Genomic DNA, 18,557 nt, shown 5'->3' on the forward strand with positions numbered 1-18,557 from the left:
TCAGGGGTTAAACTTGTTATAATCAGTTCGCTTAACAAAATTTCGCTTAACGAAGTGTTTTTTAGGAACGTAACCCCTTCATTAAACGGGGGTAGCCTGTATATTACCAGTAAATGAATATCTGGTATATCTGCTCCCTAACAAAGAGATTTGATCATTACTCATGTTATTTCTGTAAATAAATGCACAAATAGCCACTAGCGACGTCGTAAAATATTAATATTTGTGAAAAGGGGGGCATCTGATACTCTACTGTGCAGTGGTGCCTGCAGAAAAATTTCATAGGGGTGGCCATGGGGGAGCCACTTAAAATCTTGGGGAGACACACCAGAATTAAAGTCATAATTTCAGGAATTTTATTTTACTAGTACTATTATTACAACTTTATTCTCCTGTTGCAGAGCTCCATAAGAATCATTATACTTACAAGTACACCCCAGTGACCCCACCTACTATGGCATTTTTTTACCCTCTCATCAGCTAGATTACTCAATTTACTCAACACCACACCTTGAATGGCACACTCAGCTTTACTATTTTCTCGTGGGACATAAATAAGGAGTGTCTTTAAGTGAATAATACACTATATGCTGGGGGGTGAAAATATATCAGTAAAGAATAATACGATTAATTTAACGCTTAAGTTTCATTTTAGTAGGATACACTTACCAGCAAAACAAAGCAGAAGAACGTATTGAAGGCGACGCACAGACGGTGTTTGCTTAACTGATGTGATGTTACATTGCCACGTGTATTTGTACGCATCAGGCTGTCAGCTGAGCCAGCGCCACCTCTCTCTCTCTCTAACATTTTATACGGCTTTTATACAGTCAGTGTAGATTTTTCAAGATTTTGGGGATTTAGACTTTTTCTTTCAAGCTTTCAAAGGTTAGGGTTAATTTTTCAAGATCTTGAAAATTTTTTCAAGTGCTGCCAACACTGTTTAAAAATAAAACTGGCAATCGATATTTGTGACTTGCCAGTGGGGTGGTCAGCAGATTTGAAGGGGTGGCCACAGCCACCCCAGGCCACCCCCTGGTGGCGCCACTGTTATTGTGTGGATGCCATTGTGACTATATTTTTCTTACCACGCAACTGATGGCACATCCCATGAGTCGAGGGAGGCTGGGAGAATGTCATCTGGCAACTAGCAGCAGCCAGGAGGCGCTTGGTTTAATTCTGTGACTCGTCAAATATGGGACCATGATCGTGGACAGGAGGCATTTCCCCGCAAAGCCACAATCTATTTATCTATTCACACTAACTCAAAGAAGACTAAGAGGTGACTTAATACAAGTGTTTAACCCTTCAATACGGTGACGCCTATGTAGGCATCATGAAGCCCCAGTAGCAAATACGGTAATGCCTACGTAGGCGTCATATTTCTTTTCTGAGCTTTCTTCAGTTCAGTTGTCACGTATAGTGTGTTGGATACCAACTACACACGCCGTATGCTGTCTTTGAAATCCTAGTGCTCCTCCCACCATCCTTGTCTCCACCAATCACTAAAGATAAGCTACATGCATCCCACCTTGTGTCTAAAATTACCCAATGGCATAGACTGTTCCCATCTCTCTCTCTCTCTCTCTCTCTCTCTCTCTCTCTCTCTCTCTCTCTCTCTCTCTCTCTCTCTCTCTCTCTCTCTCTCTCTCTCTCTCTCTCTCTCTCTCTCTCCCTCTCCCTCCCTCCATCCCCTCTCCTCTCGAAAGATAAGTTACATGCGTCTCGCCTTGTAACATCTGTGAAACACACACACACACACACACACACACACACACACACACACACACACACACACACACACACACACACACACACACACACACACAAATATAAAACAACAAATTTTCTCTCTCTCTCTCTCTCTCTCTCTCTCTCTCTCTCTCTCTCTCTCTCTCTCTCTCTCTCTCTCTCTCTCTCTCTCTCTCTCTCTCTCTCCTTCCTTCCTCCTTCGTTTCCCTCTCCTTCCCTCCTCCCCTCTTCCTCTCGAAAGATAAGCTACATGCATCCCGCTTGTGTCTAAAATATTAGCAAATGTCACTCTCTCTCTCTCTCTCTCTCTCTCTCTCTCTCTCTCTCTCTCTCTCTCTCTCTCTCTCTCTCTCTCTCTCTCTCTCTCTCTCTCTCTCTCTCTCTCTCTCTCGAAGAGAGAAGCGTCCACTTTCCTCTTCGAAGGCGATATAGTGACTAAAAAATAGCAGCATAATACACAAAGACGACAAGTTGACAAGCTTGCACGAGTTTCCGCGGCAAGACGGCACTACCACCCGTATATCATACAGGCGGGCTTTTTTAACATCCTGCACGAAGGGGTTAAAATCATCAAAGGCATTGATAACATGGACTGCAGTAAATATTTCAAGATTGACCATTCAAACTACACGAGAGGAAACGGCTGTAAAATTGTTGGCAAACCCTTCAAATCTCACGAATCAAAAAAAAGTTTTTCACCGAGTGATTAATCTATGGAATGGGCTCCCTTGAGAAGTGATAGACTGCAACACTGTCAAGACCTTTAAACGTCATATTGATAAGTTTCTTGTCTCCAATCCTTGCCCTAGGAGATGGGGGCACATTTCATCTACTTTCAGTCTTTCCTATAAAATTTCCTTCGGGTACTTCCTTCTCTAACCCCGTAAGGTATTTATTTCCAACCTGTTTTTCCTGTACGGCTTATGCCGGAGGGAGTGGAGGGTGGAGAGAGAGTCTTTTGCTTTGCTGTCCTTTTCTTCTTTTATCATCGTAGTTGTAGTTAGTCAGGCCGCCTTCATAAGGACCGCAAGGTCTGTTGTGGCCTGTGCTTCTATGTAACTCTATGTAACTCTCTCTCTTTCTCTTGATATTGAAGAATGACAATTCATTCAATGATTGTCTTTTGTATGTCTTTTTTGCAGTATCGGGTGACTGATCGTCAAAGTGGAGAGAATTTAGGCTACTTCTTCCTGGATCTCTACCCCCGTGATGGCAAATTTGGACATGCTGCCATTTTCCCTCTGCAGCCCTCGTGTGTTAATGCAGATGGGAGTCGACAGGTAATTGTGCAACCTAAAGCCTAAGCCAATCTGTAACACTGAGGCCACAAGAGGGTGGTTAATTTGTTGAGTTAAGAATTAGTTGTTCTTAACCCATTCGCCCCGGAAGTTAGAAAACACGCACCGCGCTCCATGCCAAGATTTGAAGCTTTAGTATTGAATAATCAATGTTTTAGCCATAAACTCAATATATTCATCACATACTATATATCAGGATGTGTAAAAATATTTGTATGTTACAATACACTTCCCATTGCTATGCTAAAAAGCAAAACAATACAAAATTTTACTTTTTATATTTTATTATTATTTTTTTTTTTTTTTTATTACAGTTCGGGAGATTTCTCCCTGAATCTCTTGGGTGGTGGTGCTGTGATGGCGGAGGTGGAGGGCTGTGAGGGAAAGGCGGAGGTGGAGGGGAGTGCGGTGAAGCCGGAGGTGGAGGCTGTGAGGAAAGGCGGAGGTGGAGGGAGTGCGGTGAAGCCGGAGGTGGAGGCTGTGAGGAAAGGCGGAGGTGGAGGCTGTGAGGAAAGGCGGTGGTGGAGGGAGTGCGGTGAAGCCGGAGGTGGAGGCTGTGAGGAAAGGCGGAGGTGGAGGGAGTGCTGTGAAGTCGGAGGTGGAGGGCTGTGGCCTGGTGGTGGTGAAGGTGGGTAGAGGAGGTGTCTTGCATTGGGTGGTGGGGAGTGGTGGCTCCAGGCATAGAGGGTGGTGGCGGACCCTCACCACCCCTACTTCATCACCACCAGGATCCTCAGACTTGTGGAAAGAGAAAGATAAATTTTAGATTTCATTCAATAAAATAAAGCCTCCATAATATATACAGTACAATATATAATTTGTTTTCATATAATGAATTATATACTTACTAAAATGAAGTACTCCAGCTCTGACACCTGGTATAAGGGCACCTTCACCCTCTTGCCCTCCATGACGAAAGATAAATGGACCATATAGCTTATAAAAATTTGCGCAATATATGTCAATCATGAATTGCCATATATAGTATTTCTGTCTGTACAGATAGCCTAAAGCGTCTTATATCAGAGTGAGGCATCTCATTTGCGGTAAACACTGTTATTTATTGTTGAAAAGAGTCCCCTAATATATCTAGCATTTGCATGCCAGTATGTGTAGCAAATGGCAACATACGCCTGTCATGCAAAATATACATTATTTCAAACGCGAAATAAATTGCGAGAGAGAGAGAGAGAGAGAGAGAGAGAGCTTCAATATGTCAGCACACACACACACACACACACACACACACACACACACACACACACACACACACACACACACACACACACACACACACAAACCTGCAAAAACTACGAATGGAAACACTATGAGAGAGAGAGAGAGAGAGAGAGAATTATCACCAGATAGATTATCACCTGACAGAGGATGGTGGTGAACATCTCTCTCTCTCTCTCTCTCTCTCTCTCTCTCTCTCTCTCTCTCTCTCTCTCTCTCTCTCTCTCTCTCTCTCTCTCTCTCTCTCTCTCTGTAAGCTGGTGGCTGTGGCTGCTACAGCTGACGAAACAGAGAAAAATAAACCTTCATGCAAAAACTTATTCTTGTCTGCGATATAATAGTTACATATATTCATTTTCCTAGATAATATACATATCTAAGAGAACGAATGACTGCTGGTTTTCTTGGGTACACTCATTTAAAACGCTTATGGCCCGCAAGACGTATATATACATCACCGGACTGGCGTGCGTAGTCACCATGATGTATATATACATCCCCGGACTGAAGGGGTTAAGGTTATGGACTTGTTCATAATATTGCATATAAAGATAAACCAGTAACAAAATGGTGTGTTCTTTTTATTTTGTTGTACTTTACAATTGGTGTTAACTGAGGTCCAGCCTGCTTCCAGTTCAACAAGAATTGTGCAGATATGGAGAAGCCACAAAACACACAACTTTAAATATTTGTTATTGTCAAATTTAGTAGAATACAGTCATATGTGAGGCTCATTGTCTCAAAACTCAACTTCACTCCTTGACATATTGTTCTAGACAACCATCCCTTCTTTCATAAGACTCATTTGTCTCTTTCCCTTACACTGAACATAATTAGATTGTTCTTCACTAACAGTTCAATTAAATGTCTCATCTCCTCTTGCAAAAGTAATTTTTAAGAAGATTAGTATTTTATTGCGGCTTTTATTCAACCTCTATGTTTTACGTTTTGATGGATCTACACTCAACCAAGTATATATATATATATATATATATATATATATATATATATATATATATATATATATATATATATATATATATATATTGAGTGTATAAATGGGCAGGAGATGCTCTTTTAAACATGCTTCATTAAAAGAGATACTTAACTCAGCATTAGCTACTTTCTTTGATAAGTTCTCTTTTTGAGTAAGAAAACCAGTCACCTCCTACTATGAAACAGCCCACCACAAGGAAAAGAAAAAATTCAGCAATCTCATGTTGTATATAGGTTCACTTCCACTCAAAGGAACTGTGCAGCCAAGCAGCCCTTCAATCAACCTCTATTGGCTTGACAACGATGTGATTGAACAGGAGACTCGGCTACAACCTCACATCAGACATGCCCAAGAACCACTTCAAACAAGCACACGACTGCCCTAACAAGATAATACATAGAAGAAAACACAGAAGTGATCATGAGCTGCAAAGACAATAGACGCTTTCCCATCATAGAAGCCCTTTACATTAAAAACTTGGAGCCAAACCTCAACATACAAAACATAGACGTGAAAGCACTCCCAAGTGCGAAGCAATGGGAAAACACCTGCACACAGCCAATCAGAGGCCGAGCTGACTGCTCAGCCGCCAGCCAACCATATAGTGCTGCCATATTCACCTCAACCTCTGAGATGACTACTACCTCCATAGCCACTAAAGAAGGGTCTAGGACCCGAAATCGCGATCTGGCAAAGATGATATTCTACAGAAAAATCATCAACATACTCACTAAAGAGAATAGGGCACTCCTTAGACAGAAAGAGAGCTTATTAAAGATAATAGCTAATGCTGAGTTAAATATCACTTTTAATGAAATATCTATCTATCTATATATATATATATATATATATATATATATATATATATATATATATATATATATATATATATATATATACAGGCAACCCCTGCTTAACAAAGTGGTTACGTTCCTAAGAAACCCTTCATTAAGTGAATTTTCGTTTAGCGAACCAATTATAACAAGTTTAACCCCTGACTTGAGCTTCCATTGAGAATAAACAAAGCGAGAGTGCATCATAGTACAGTAAAAGGTTTAATGAAATAAAAAATTATGAAGTTACACATTTAAGCAGTTTAATTTAAGACTAAGTCATTATAATGTACACTAATGTATGTATGTAAGTAACTTTATAATGTTGATGATCTTAAATTTATGAAGGGAGGTATAATGGAGCAGGAAATACGCTAGCTGGCAACCTGTGGAATGTAAACAAAGGGCACATCATTGTACCGCATACAAAACTTATGTACCACATTCCCACAAGGGTTTCCATTTTATCCATTGCAGAGTCACGAGTTCAGGTGGTTCTTTTAGGTTTCAAGGAAGATATGATCTCACCAGCCTTCTTAATAGAGCCTGCTGACTTGAAAATGGTAGACAGTATATGGAGTCAAGCCATGGTGGGAAGCAGTGCTATTAGCTTTCTCGCCTCTCTTGTGTCTCTGAATAATATCCAGCTTCACTTTGAGAGTAAGAGACTTCCTGGTCTTCTTAGCAATGCTAGGCAACATTGCAGGGCGTTTTGGTGGCATGTAGAGCGAGTGAAGATGAGCTGCTACTGATGCTGTTGTTGTTTTGAACTATGGGAATGAGTGGTGCGTGTTCTGTCCACGAGAGGTGCTGGTGTATTCAAAAGCCTGTTGGCTTGCGTGATATGGTGGGGCTTTCAAACTTGGAAAAATTACCTGGATAAAATTTCATTAAAGCGAGTTTGGTGTTTGTTAAATGAGCAGATGGTAGTAAAAGGAAACCTTTGTTCTAGCGAAATTTTGTTGTGTGAACCTTCATTAAGCGAGGGTTGCCTGTATATATATATATATATATATACATGTATATACAGGGAGTCCTCTGGTTATGATGTTGATCCGTTCCTGACACGCGTCATAACCCAAATTTCAGCGTAAGTCGGAACATCGGGGGAGGGAGGAGAATTCTTACCTTTATTCCTTTGGTTGGCTAGCACACTGGAAGGAGGCATTGCAAGGGAGGAAGAGACAGGCTTATTGTGTAGAGGAAGCTGCAGAAGGTGCTGGAGATACTGGGGCTGTTTATCGCTCTTTATCTTTGATGATGGTAGCCACAGTGGAATGACTAAGCCCAAGCGACCGGCCAATGTTTGTTGGTGTTTCTCCCTTTGTGATCTCTTTATAATGTCCACTTTAATTTCCATGGTGATGGCCTTTCTCTTCTTTGATGCACTACCATCAGAAGAGTCTGCCTTACGCTTGGGAGCCATAACCAAGAGAGAGAGAGAGAGAGATGGTGCAAACAACCAAAATGGCGTATGTACAGAGACTTGAGACGCCGTCTTCCTCGCCCTACAACCACAACAAAGCGTATTCTTCCGCCGCGCGCCCGAAACTAGTTCGTGTTTGTTTGCGTCGCTTACAACAGTAAACCACGTAAGACGGAATGACGCCTAATATTATTTTTTATGTTTTTATGGGCGCGTTCGTAACCACGAAACATCGTAAGTCGAGACCGTTGTAACCCGAGGACTCCCTGTACATGTATATATACAATCGCTATTTGATTTACAACGTACGCAAGATACAACCACTCGTACTTACGACCACATCCAGCAGATCAGCAGATGCCTATTGTGAGTTTGCTGTATTGTACGTTTGGCAGCGCGTGTAAGATAGTTGTGGCAGCGCCCAGCATCGTGTACGAGTTACGGCAGCACAGCATCTCAGACTCACACTCACAGCATCCTACCACTTCACTTGTTGACTAGATACCATCGCGGATATAGCAGTACCATCCTAAATTAAAGGTTAGGGTGGGGTCAGGTACCTGATCGCACCTTTATAGCGTTGCCATGTTTCCGCCAGAGGTTGCTCTGACTCCTCTAGCTCCTTTTTTTTTTTCCTCCTACCCCATCTGTCTCTCACTGCCTCCCCGTCCTTCCTCTCTCTCTCTCTCTCTCTCTCTCTCTCTCTCTCTCTCTCTCTCTCTCTCTCTCTCTCTCTCTCTCTCTCTCTCTCTCTCTCTCTCTCTCTCTCTCTCTCTCTCTCTCTCTCTCTCTCTCTCTCTCTCTCTCTCTCTCTCTCTCTCTCTCTCTCTCTCTCTCTCTCTCTCTCTCTCTCTCTCTCTCTCTCTCTCTCTGCTTCCTAGATGTTACTTTTCACGCTATAGTATGCCAATATAGAAATCGCCCTCATATATATATATATATATATATATATATATATATATATATATATATATATATATATATATATATATATATATATATATATATATATATATATATATATATATATATATATATATATATATATATATATATATATATATATATCCAGTTCTAGCAGCGAAAAGTGGTTGAGTTGTTTGTTTACATTTCTCTGTGAGACGCTCCAAGGCAGAACTTCCAAGTATCAAATGGCCAAGATGAGCTGCTCTGTCATTTATGAGTTTATTTTTGATAATTAAATAACCTTTCCGTCAGGAAGCCATTTTTAAATGTCTTGTGTGATTATGTCTTAGCCTGACTCATGCCCTAAAAAAGTACTTGGCCGGGAGTCAAGTAGGGAGGTGTGTCATTTAGCTCTCTAATTTTGCCTGACAGGTATAAGTTGATGAGAATTAGAATGAGAAACATCAAGAAGAGAAGACAACTAGAAACAAACAAACAAAAATGTATTGTTGTGAAACAGCTGGACTTTAATTCTGGCCTCTCCCCTCTCCCCTCCGTCATGTGTGTTATCTCCCTCTCCAAGACGCTGGCCTCACCCCATGCCTCTCTGTCAGGCTTCTCCATCTCTCTATATCATAAGACTGTTATGATCTTTTCAAACGCTTTTTTTTTTTTTTTTTTCTTACTGCCTTCATCATCACAACTTTACATGACAGCTCTCACAATAACACTTACAAAAAATTATGTTGAGACAGAGGTAGAAAGCTGCACCAGACGAACAATAAATACATCACTATCATTATCTCACTTCAACACTCTAATAATGACTCAGATAGTGTCCAGTTCAGCAGTGAAACAGCAGATTGCCATGACGCTGCTGATGGCACCTTCCCAAGCCTCACATTTTCTAGAGAAACATGTATCTAATATGTTATCATTCGATCATTCTCCAGGAAGTCATTATTGTATACACAGACATTTAATGTGCTTTCATTCATTGTTTTCTTACCCATTTGGGTTATGTACATGTTTTTTTCTCAATTTATAAGGGGTTGGGAGAGGAAATTCCGCGTATATGGATATTTTGCGTATCCGCCAGGGCCTTGGCTGCTATAATCCGGATAAGCGAGTGATTACTGTATTAAAATTTTGACTTTGTTTCCACACCACCCAATGGCGTAAAAGTCTTTTCTTTCTTTAACCTACTATATTAATATATTATCAACTAAGCAACTGAAAACAATGCTGTGTATAAAAATAAATGTTATCTCACACTTAAAATGGATGAGAAAGATAGATCTTAAAATAAACATACATATATTTTGAGTGCATATGTATATCCGATTTACGACCGTTTCGACTTAAGACCAGTTGGTCGTAACTGATCTAGGTCGTAACTCGGATGGTGCCTGTATATATATATATATATATATATATATATATATATATATATATATATATATATATATATATATATATATATATACACACATACAGGCAACTCCCGCTTAATGAAGGTTCCCACAACAAAATTTCGCTACAACGAAGGTTTCCTTTTACTACCATCTGCTCGTTTAACGATATATATATATATATATATATATATATATATATATATATATATATATATATATATATATATATATATACACACACACACAGACACACACACACACACATACTTGGTTGAGTATAGAGTGTATGAAAAATTGCTAGACATGATTTACCTGATTTCCATTTGATGTTTCTTCAGTTCACTTTTCTGTACAGGTTGCTGTGTGTGCAATGATGTGTAACTTCACCAAGCCCACTAAAGACAAGCCAGCATTGTTGGATCATTCAGAGGTATGTGTTTGGGAGAAAATTTTTAGTGTTTCATTTTAATGTGAAGATTGAGTGATATTTGTTTTGATAATGTTATTACTTTGTAGGTAGAATCCTATTTTCATGAGTTTGGTCATGTGATGCATCACATATGTTCTCGTGCTACCTTCGCCATGTTTGCCGGAACTCATGTCGAGAGAGACTTCCTGGAGGCCCCATCACAGATGTTGGAAAACTGGGTGTGGGAGAAGGAGCCTCTCACCCTCATGTCTGGACACTATGAGGTATGGATTCATGCTAGTATTTCTTTACCTTCTTGACCTTGAGGGAAAATAACAACTAGAGTTTTGTGAGGCTGATAAACATGGTGTGTAACATTCTTAAATTCCAGTGCAGCCCCATCCCAAATGAAACCTCAGAAAATAAGCAAGGATTAATTCTTGTTACACATCAGGAAATACTGGTTCTGTCATACTTCTGAATCACTAATTCACTAAAGTTTCTGTCCAGTATTGTATTTTTTAATGAATTATTACAGTGGAACACAAACGAGCATGTACTGATTTACTTGCAGACAAGTAAAACACTCCCTGATGAGATTGTTGACAAGCTGGCAAAGTCCCGAAAGGCCAATGCTGGTGGATTCAACTTAAGGCAGATTATCCTTGGGACCTTTGACCAGACCATTCACACAAGAGGAGATGCTGACACCAAGGCTCTCTTCACACAGACCTACAAAGATATCATGGACATTGAGCCCATCCCCAACACTAATATGCCAGCCAACTTTGGACACTTAGCCGGGGGATATGATGCTCAATACTACGGCTATCTGGTCAGTTTTTCAGATCTCTGGCTGTTCACTTTGACTTCTCTTAAATCAATTGAGATTTATCTGTATTTAAATCAGACCAATGGGAAATATGAAACAATTAACAGAGTATTTGGTTGTATATTTCTTGGAATGAACACAACTTGGAGGCTATATGAAGGTGTAGTGGAGGAGGAGGTAGTAGACACCTACCGAAACAATAACTTAATCCCAGTGAGATCTAATAGCACTAGTTCAGGGGGTGCTGTGAACCTTCCATTAAAGCTAGTTGTGATCTTGCTGAATGTTTCCCTTTATGTCTCACAACTCAAGGGGGCAGTCACAGCCTACCCTCTAAAGACAACTCTCCTTCTTCACACAAAACTACATGCTTTTACCACACATACACCCGTCACTTCAAATCAAAATTTAAAAGAAAAATAGGACCCGAAAATAATAATGCCTCGGAGTCCCCCTCTGGGAGGGACCAAAAATGTCCCCAGGTCGGACACCTCTCCTGTTGAAGACCCCAAATGCCTTGACACCTCCCTCAACTTTTTCTACATTGACTTCTGCAACATTCACGGTCTTAGATCTAATTTTCAATCTGTGGAACACCATCTCTCCTTTACTAAACCTCATCTTCTTTTCCTCACCGAAACACAGCTGTCTGAGGCAACTGACAGTAGCCCTTCTCTGTTCCCTCCTACTTTCTCTATTCTCATTTTCATTCCAAAGCTGGATGTTGCGTCTATGTACGCAACGACTTAACTTGCTCTCGTGCCCACGCTCTTGAGTCTTCCGAATTTTCCACCATCTGGCTACGACTTAACAGTCACTCTCAAACTAAATTCATCTGTGCTGTTTATCTCTCCCTAACTCTTCTGACTATAGTAATTTCTTCGACTACTTAACTTCTAAAGTGGAGCACATTCTGTCCCTCTACCCTTTCGCTGAGATTTCCATTCTTGGAGATTTCAAGGTTCACCACCAGCTTTGGCTTTCTTCTCCCTTCATTGACCACCCTGGTGAACTAGCCTTCAACTTTGCTATCCTCCATGACCTAGAGCAACTGGTGCAACATCCTACTCGTATTCCTGACCGTCTTGGAGACACGCCCAACATTCTTGATCTCTTCCTCACCTCTAACCCTTCTGCTTATGCTGTCACCCTTTCATCTCCGTTGGGCTCCTCCGATCACAATCTCATTTCTGTATCTTGTCCTTATTTTCCAATCCCTCCACAGGATCCCCCAAAGCGAAGGTGCCTCTGGCGTTTTGCCTCTGCCAGTTGGGGGACCTGAGGAGGTATTATGCTGATTTTCCTGGAATGATTATTGCTTCCGTGTCAGAGACCCATCTCTTTGTGCTGAACGCATAACAGAGGTGTTAGTATCTGGCATGGAGGCGTACATTCCTCATTCTTTTCTCAACCTAAACCTTCTAAACCTTGGTTTAACTCAGCCTGTTCTCGTGCTATACATGATAGAGAGGTTGCCCACAAAAGGTACTTGAGCCTTCCATCTCCTGAATCTCATGCACTTTATATCTCTGCCGGAATCATGCCAAGTCTGTTCTTCAACTTGCCAAACACTCTTTCATAAATAGGAAATGTCAAAATCTTTCAAACTCAAACTCTCCTCGTGACTTCTGGCATCTAGCCAAAAACATCTCAAATAACTTCACTTCTTCATCTTTCCTCCTTTATTTCATCCTGATGGCACCACTGCCATCTCTTCTGTCTCTAAAGCTGAACTCTTTTCTCAAACCTTTGCTCACAACTCCACCTTGGACGATTCTGGGCTTGTCCTCCTCTCCTCCTCCCTCTGACTATTTCATGTCTACAATCAAAATTCTTCGTAATGATGTTTTCCATGCCCTTGCTGGCCTAAACCCTCGGAAGGCTTATGGACCTGATGGGGTCCCTCCTATTGTTCTCAAAAACTGTGCTTCTGTGCTTGCACCTTGCCTGGCCAAACTCTTCCAACTTTGTCTATCGACTTCTACCTTTCCTTCCTGCTGGAAGTTCGCCTACATTCAGCCTGTTCCTAAAAGGGTGACCGTTCTAACCCCTCAAACTACCGTCCTATAGCTTTAATCTCTTGCTTGTCTAAAGTTTTTGAATCTATCCTGAATAGGAAGATTCTCAAACATCTGTCACTTCACAATCTTCTGTCTGATCGCCAGTATGGCTTCCGTCAAGGTCGCTCTACTGGTGATCTTCTGGCTTTCCTTACTGAGTCTTGGTCATCCTCTTTTAGAGATTTCGGTGAAACTTTTGCTGTTGCGTTAGACATATCAAAAGCTTTTGATAGAGTCTGGCATAAAGCTTTGATTTCAAAACTGCCCTCTTACGGCTTCTATCCTTCTCTCTGCAACTTTATCTCAAGTTTCCTTTCCGACCGCTCTATTGCTGCTGTGGTAGACGGCTACTGTTCTTCTCCTAAACCTATTAATAGTGGTGTTCCTCAGGGTTCTGTCCTGTCACCCACTCTTTCTATTATTCATTAATGACCTTCTTAACCAAACTTCTTGCCCTATCCACTCCTACGCTGATGATACCACCCTACATCTTTCCACGTTCTTTCAGAGACGTCCAACCCTTCAGGAAATCAACAGATCACGCGGGACGCCACGGAACGCCTGACTTCCGATCTTTCTAAGATTTCCGATTGGGGCAGAGAAAATCTAGTAGTTTTCAATGCCTCAAAACTCAATTCCTCCATCTATCAACTCGACACAACCTTCCAGACAACTATCCCTCTTCTTCAATGACACTCAACTGTCTCCCTCTTCCACAATGAATATCCTCGGTCTGTCCTTTGCTCATAATCTTAACTGGAAACTTCACATCTCATCTCTTGCTAAAACAGCTTCTATGAAGTTAGGTGTTCTGAGGCGTCTCCGCCAGTTTTTCTCGCCCCTCCAACTGCTTACTCTGTATAAGGGCCTTATCCGTCCCTGTATGGAGTACTCTTCGCATGTTTGGGGGGGGTTCCAGTCACACAGCTTTGCTTGATAGGGTGGAATCGAAAGCTCTTCGTCTCATCAACTCCCTCCTCTGACTAACTGTCTTCAGTCTCTTTCTCACCGCCGAAATGTTGCATCCCTTTCTATCTTTTATTGCTATTTTCATGGTAACTGTTCTACTGATCTTGCTAACTGCATGCCTACCCTTCTCCTGCGTCCTCGCTGCATAAGGCTTTCTTCTTTCTCTCATCCCTATTCTGTCCAACTCTGTAATGCAAGAGTTAACCAGTATTCTCAATCATTCATCCCTTTCACTGGTAAACTCTGGAACTCCCTCCCTGCATCTGTATTTCCAAATTCCTACAACTTGTCTTCTTTTAAGAGGGAGGTATCAAGGCATTTCTTCCCCTAATTCTGGCTGATGGTTTTGGCACTTTTATTCACTTTTTTAAGAGCCAGCACTTTTTTTTGCCCTTGGCTGGCCCTCTTCCCTACATAAAAAAAAAAAGAAGAAAAAAGTGTAGTGATTAGACAAGCAATGCTAGTGAAAACATACTCAGCCCTTGGTCAACATTTATGTTGTGCATCTTGTATGCCATCAAAAATGTCATGTATTTTACTTAGTATTAAGCAGTCTTTGAATTATTGTAACTTGTACAACCTAATCAATGCACTGTATTATATAGAATGACAATAACAATGAGGTTTTTCACGGAAGCATTGATAATTTTCTCTATTTCTTTTGGGAAAAATTTGTTTGGTTAACATCCTGTTGGTATAAGTCCAAAGATTTGGATCAGATTAGGAACCAAAGTATTACTACACTGATTTAATTACTTTTTTATTTTTGTTTGCAGTGGAGTGAAGTGTTTTCCATGGATATGTATGACAGCTGTTTCAAGAAGCAGGGAATCCTTAACCCTGACATTGGTGCCAAGTACCGGCAGAGCATCTTGCAGCCTGGAGGTTCAAAAGACGCCCATGATCTTCTGCGAGACTTCTTAGGTCGTGATCCAACTCCTGATGCTTTTCTGCGTAGCAAAGGTCTCCAGCCTTGAATACTAGTCACTCTTATGGGCCTCCCTCATTGAATACCATTTTTTTCATGCAAGTGCCCTTGTCTGAAAAAATAGGATTGTTTATTGCTAAAAGAATAACAACAGTCAAACGACTCAAAATTAAGAGAGATTTATAAACTAGAGAGAAACTATTCCATGAAGGTATTTTTGCAAGTCTGTACACCTTTTGCTCATATTAATTGTATTCCCCCCCACCCCTCTCTCTCTCTCTCTCTCTCTCTCTCTCTCTCTCTCTCTCTCTCTCTCTCTCTCTCTCTCTCTCTCTCTCTCTCTCTCTCTCTCTCTCTCTCTCTCTCTCTCTCTCTCTCTGTAATGAATATAATAACAATAAAATACAATGCAGGTACATTATTTTTTGTCTCTATTAGCTGAATTGCATGGAGCAGGAGGAGGATAAAGATAAATATGGGATTAGAGGAGGAAGAAAAGATATTGGATTACAGGAAGAAGGAAGAATAAAGGCAGAGAGAGAGAGAGGGGGGGGGAGACAGTAGGGCCAGATAACATTAGTCCTGGCCTGCTTCACCAGTGTGCCAGTGAACCACTTGCCACACTCTTTAATAATTACCTCTAAACCAGCATGTGGCCAACAAGTTGGAAAATTAGCAATGCAGTGCCACTGCATAGAAAGTTAAAAAACCAATGTGGATAAACTATCGGCCCATGTCCCTGCTGCCAGTGCTGAGCAAAGTGCTGGAGACAATAGTCTTTGAGAGTGGCATAGCACCTTGAAAGACACTACCTACTGTGCACCAGGCAGTTTGGATTTCAACAGGGGAAGTCAGTAGCAGACCTGCACCTGCTGTTTACATCAGAGCTCGGTGGAGCCCTCGATCAGGGCAGGGTCATTGTTGTGGCTCTGGATATTGAAGGAGCTATTGACTGTGTGTGGCACTCAGCCTTGGCCACAAAGTTCCATGCCACGAGCATTGACGGGGCACTCCTGAAGGACAGACACCTCAGTGAAGCTGTCTCGGCTGCCTTCTCTGGAACATTTATGTAAATGGCTTGCTGCACCTCATCCTTAGTATAAAGGCATACACAAACAATCACACTCTGATCCAGAGCCACAACCAGGAGGAGACATCTGCTGTCATGACTCAGCTCAACACCAAGCTGAGACGTATCATGTGGCACGTGAAGTAAGATAAGATCCAGCTGCTCCACATCACCAGCTCAAGTGTACTCCTGAGCCTCCACTTCAGTGGGAGGACGCTGGCACTGCAGGACGAGGTGGAGGTACTGAGACTCACCTATGACTGCATGGTGATTTTCAAAGTTGGCCTGTGGTGAGATTTCTCTTGCTTGGATATTATTTCAAATACTGTAGCTCTCTCTCTCTCTCTCTCTCTCTCTCTCTCTCTCTCTCTCTCTCTCTCTCTCTCTCTCTCTCTCTCTCTCTCTCTCTCTCTCTCTCTCTCTCTCTCTCTCTCTCTCTCTCTCTCTCTCTCTCTCAGAAGGATAGAGGGAATGAAAGAAATCTATATAAATAGAGATATGTCATTGCCAGAGAGAATGAAAGTTCAAGAGATGAGAAAAGTGGCTAGAAGTCAAAATGAAAACAGAACAGATGAAGAAGCTAAGAAATATTTTTTTGCTGTAAGGAGGGGAAAACTGGTGAGACTGTTCAAGAGAGGTGTGCCAGTAGAGGTGGAAGGGGCCATAGGAAGGATGATGGCCCCCAGGGAGTAGTGACAAGAGGTGTGAAGGAAGAAGTCTTTGTGGATCTAAGGTTAATTTATACCAATGTGGATGGCATAAGCTCCAAAAGACTAGAAATAGCAGACTTGCTAAGGGAAAAAATCCCATGGTATTTTGTATGGTGGAAACTAAAGTAAAAAAAGAGATAAATTTGGAGTTGTTTGGCTGGGAAGGATACAACATTTGGAGGAAAGACATAGTGGGTAGATTTGGTGGAGGAGTTTGTATTCTGGTCCACAATAATTTAAGGGTGAAAAATATTGAGATTGAGTCTGAATTAGCTGAAGTGTTAGCAGTGGAAATTACAACGAAAGAAAATGAAAAAATAACAGTGATAACGACGTACATAGCACCATACACAGGAGCTTGGACAAGACAAAGCCACGAGAGAATGAGGAAAGAGACCTTGGATACTTTAGAAAAATTAATCAGAAGATCAAATCGCATCATACTTTGTGGTGATTTTAACTGTAAAGAAGTGGACTGGGGAAGTATGGAGCCGAAATGCGAGGAAGGGAGTTGGGGAGCTAAAGTATTTGATCAAATGACAGAAAATGCTCTGTACCAACACATCAAAGAAATGACAAGGGTTAGAGGAGATGATAACCCACCAAGATTGGATCTAGTATTTACTAGAAAGGAAGAAGAAATAAGTAATATAATGATTGAGAGCCCACTAGGAAGAGGAGATCATGTAGTCCTAATATGTGAAGTGTGGCTCAGATATGGATTGGAATGTGAGTCCCAGAAAACTGCGATTAATAAGTACAACTTTAAGAAGGCTGACATAGAGAATATGTAGAAATATTTTAGAGAGAGGATGTGGTTCGAGAGGATCTTGGAATTGAATACAGAGGCAATGCTGGAAGAGGTACTGAGAGTATACGACGAAGTGGTTCAGAAAACAGTCCCTTTATATAAGCCAAGAGAGAGAGATCAAAAAGTGTGGTTTAACGAGCAATGCAGAAAAGCCAAAGAAGAGAGAGATAAAGCATGGAAAAATATGAGAAAAAGAAGGAATGAAGGGACAAAGGAAAAGTATCACAGAGCACGGAATATGTATACAGAGGAAGAGGCTAAATATGAGAAAAACATTGTGGATAAATATGAAAGTGATCCTGAACTTTTTTACAAATACATTAATGGTAAAACAAAAATTAAAGGTGCAATTCAGAAGCTGAAAGGGGAAGGAGAGATTATTGAAAATTAGCGAGAAATAGCTCAGATGTTAAATAACAAGTTTAAATCAGTGTTTGTAAAAGATGGTGATTATGTTGAAGGAAATGTCGAGGAGTTGACATAGGACTGGGCGTGGTGTTGGTCCAGGTCATTGTGGGGTCCGGCTGGTCTGAATGGGGCTATACACAACCATTGCCATATTTACCACTGTTTTTTTTCTTTTTTTCACTTCCGGTTTCCCTATTATATTAGGGCTAGGATGGTGCCTCCTGACAGAGAAGTCAGGAGTACGGTATTGGCATTTAGGAACTGTTACCCCGAGTGGATGCCCTTCCTAACCTCAGACTGTGGCCAGGATTCGAACCCGTGCAATTGAGAACCCTGAGGCCCACAAAGTGCATGCAGTCCCACTGCGCTACGGCGGTCTTATTTACCACAATAATGGTTATTTATCTACTGTGGTGGTTGATTCTGGCATTGCTTCTCTCTCTGGGTGTGGAAACACAGGGGGAGTGCAAGCAGACATTGATGGACTGACCTCGGGAC

General features: G+C 41.3%; 1 protein-coding gene across 1 annotated transcript in view; it reads left to right on the forward strand.

Moving 5' to 3' along the window:
• Positions 1-15,263, forward strand: part of LOC123517768 (thimet oligopeptidase-like) — a 37,184-nt gene extending 21,921 nt beyond the window's left edge. Inside the window, exons 10-14 of the mRNA XM_045278201.1 lie at positions 2,895-3,032; positions 10,219-10,293; positions 10,380-10,556; positions 10,847-11,107; positions 14,910-15,263. Of these exons, the coding sequence (XP_045134136.1) occupies positions 2,895-3,032; positions 10,219-10,293; positions 10,380-10,556; positions 10,847-11,107; positions 14,910-15,110 (852 nt within the window). The 3' untranslated portion in view covers positions 15,111-15,263. The remainder of the gene's footprint in view (positions 1-2,894; positions 3,033-10,218; positions 10,294-10,379; positions 10,557-10,846; positions 11,108-14,909) is intronic.
• Positions 15,264-18,557: the final 3,294 nt, after the last annotated feature.

The sequence above is a fragment of the Portunus trituberculatus genome, chromosome 42 (genome assembly GCF_017591435.1).
Source record: "Portunus trituberculatus isolate SZX2019 chromosome 42, ASM1759143v1, whole genome shotgun sequence".
Classification (NCBI taxonomy): domain Eukaryota; kingdom Metazoa; phylum Arthropoda; class Malacostraca; order Decapoda; family Portunidae; genus Portunus; species Portunus trituberculatus.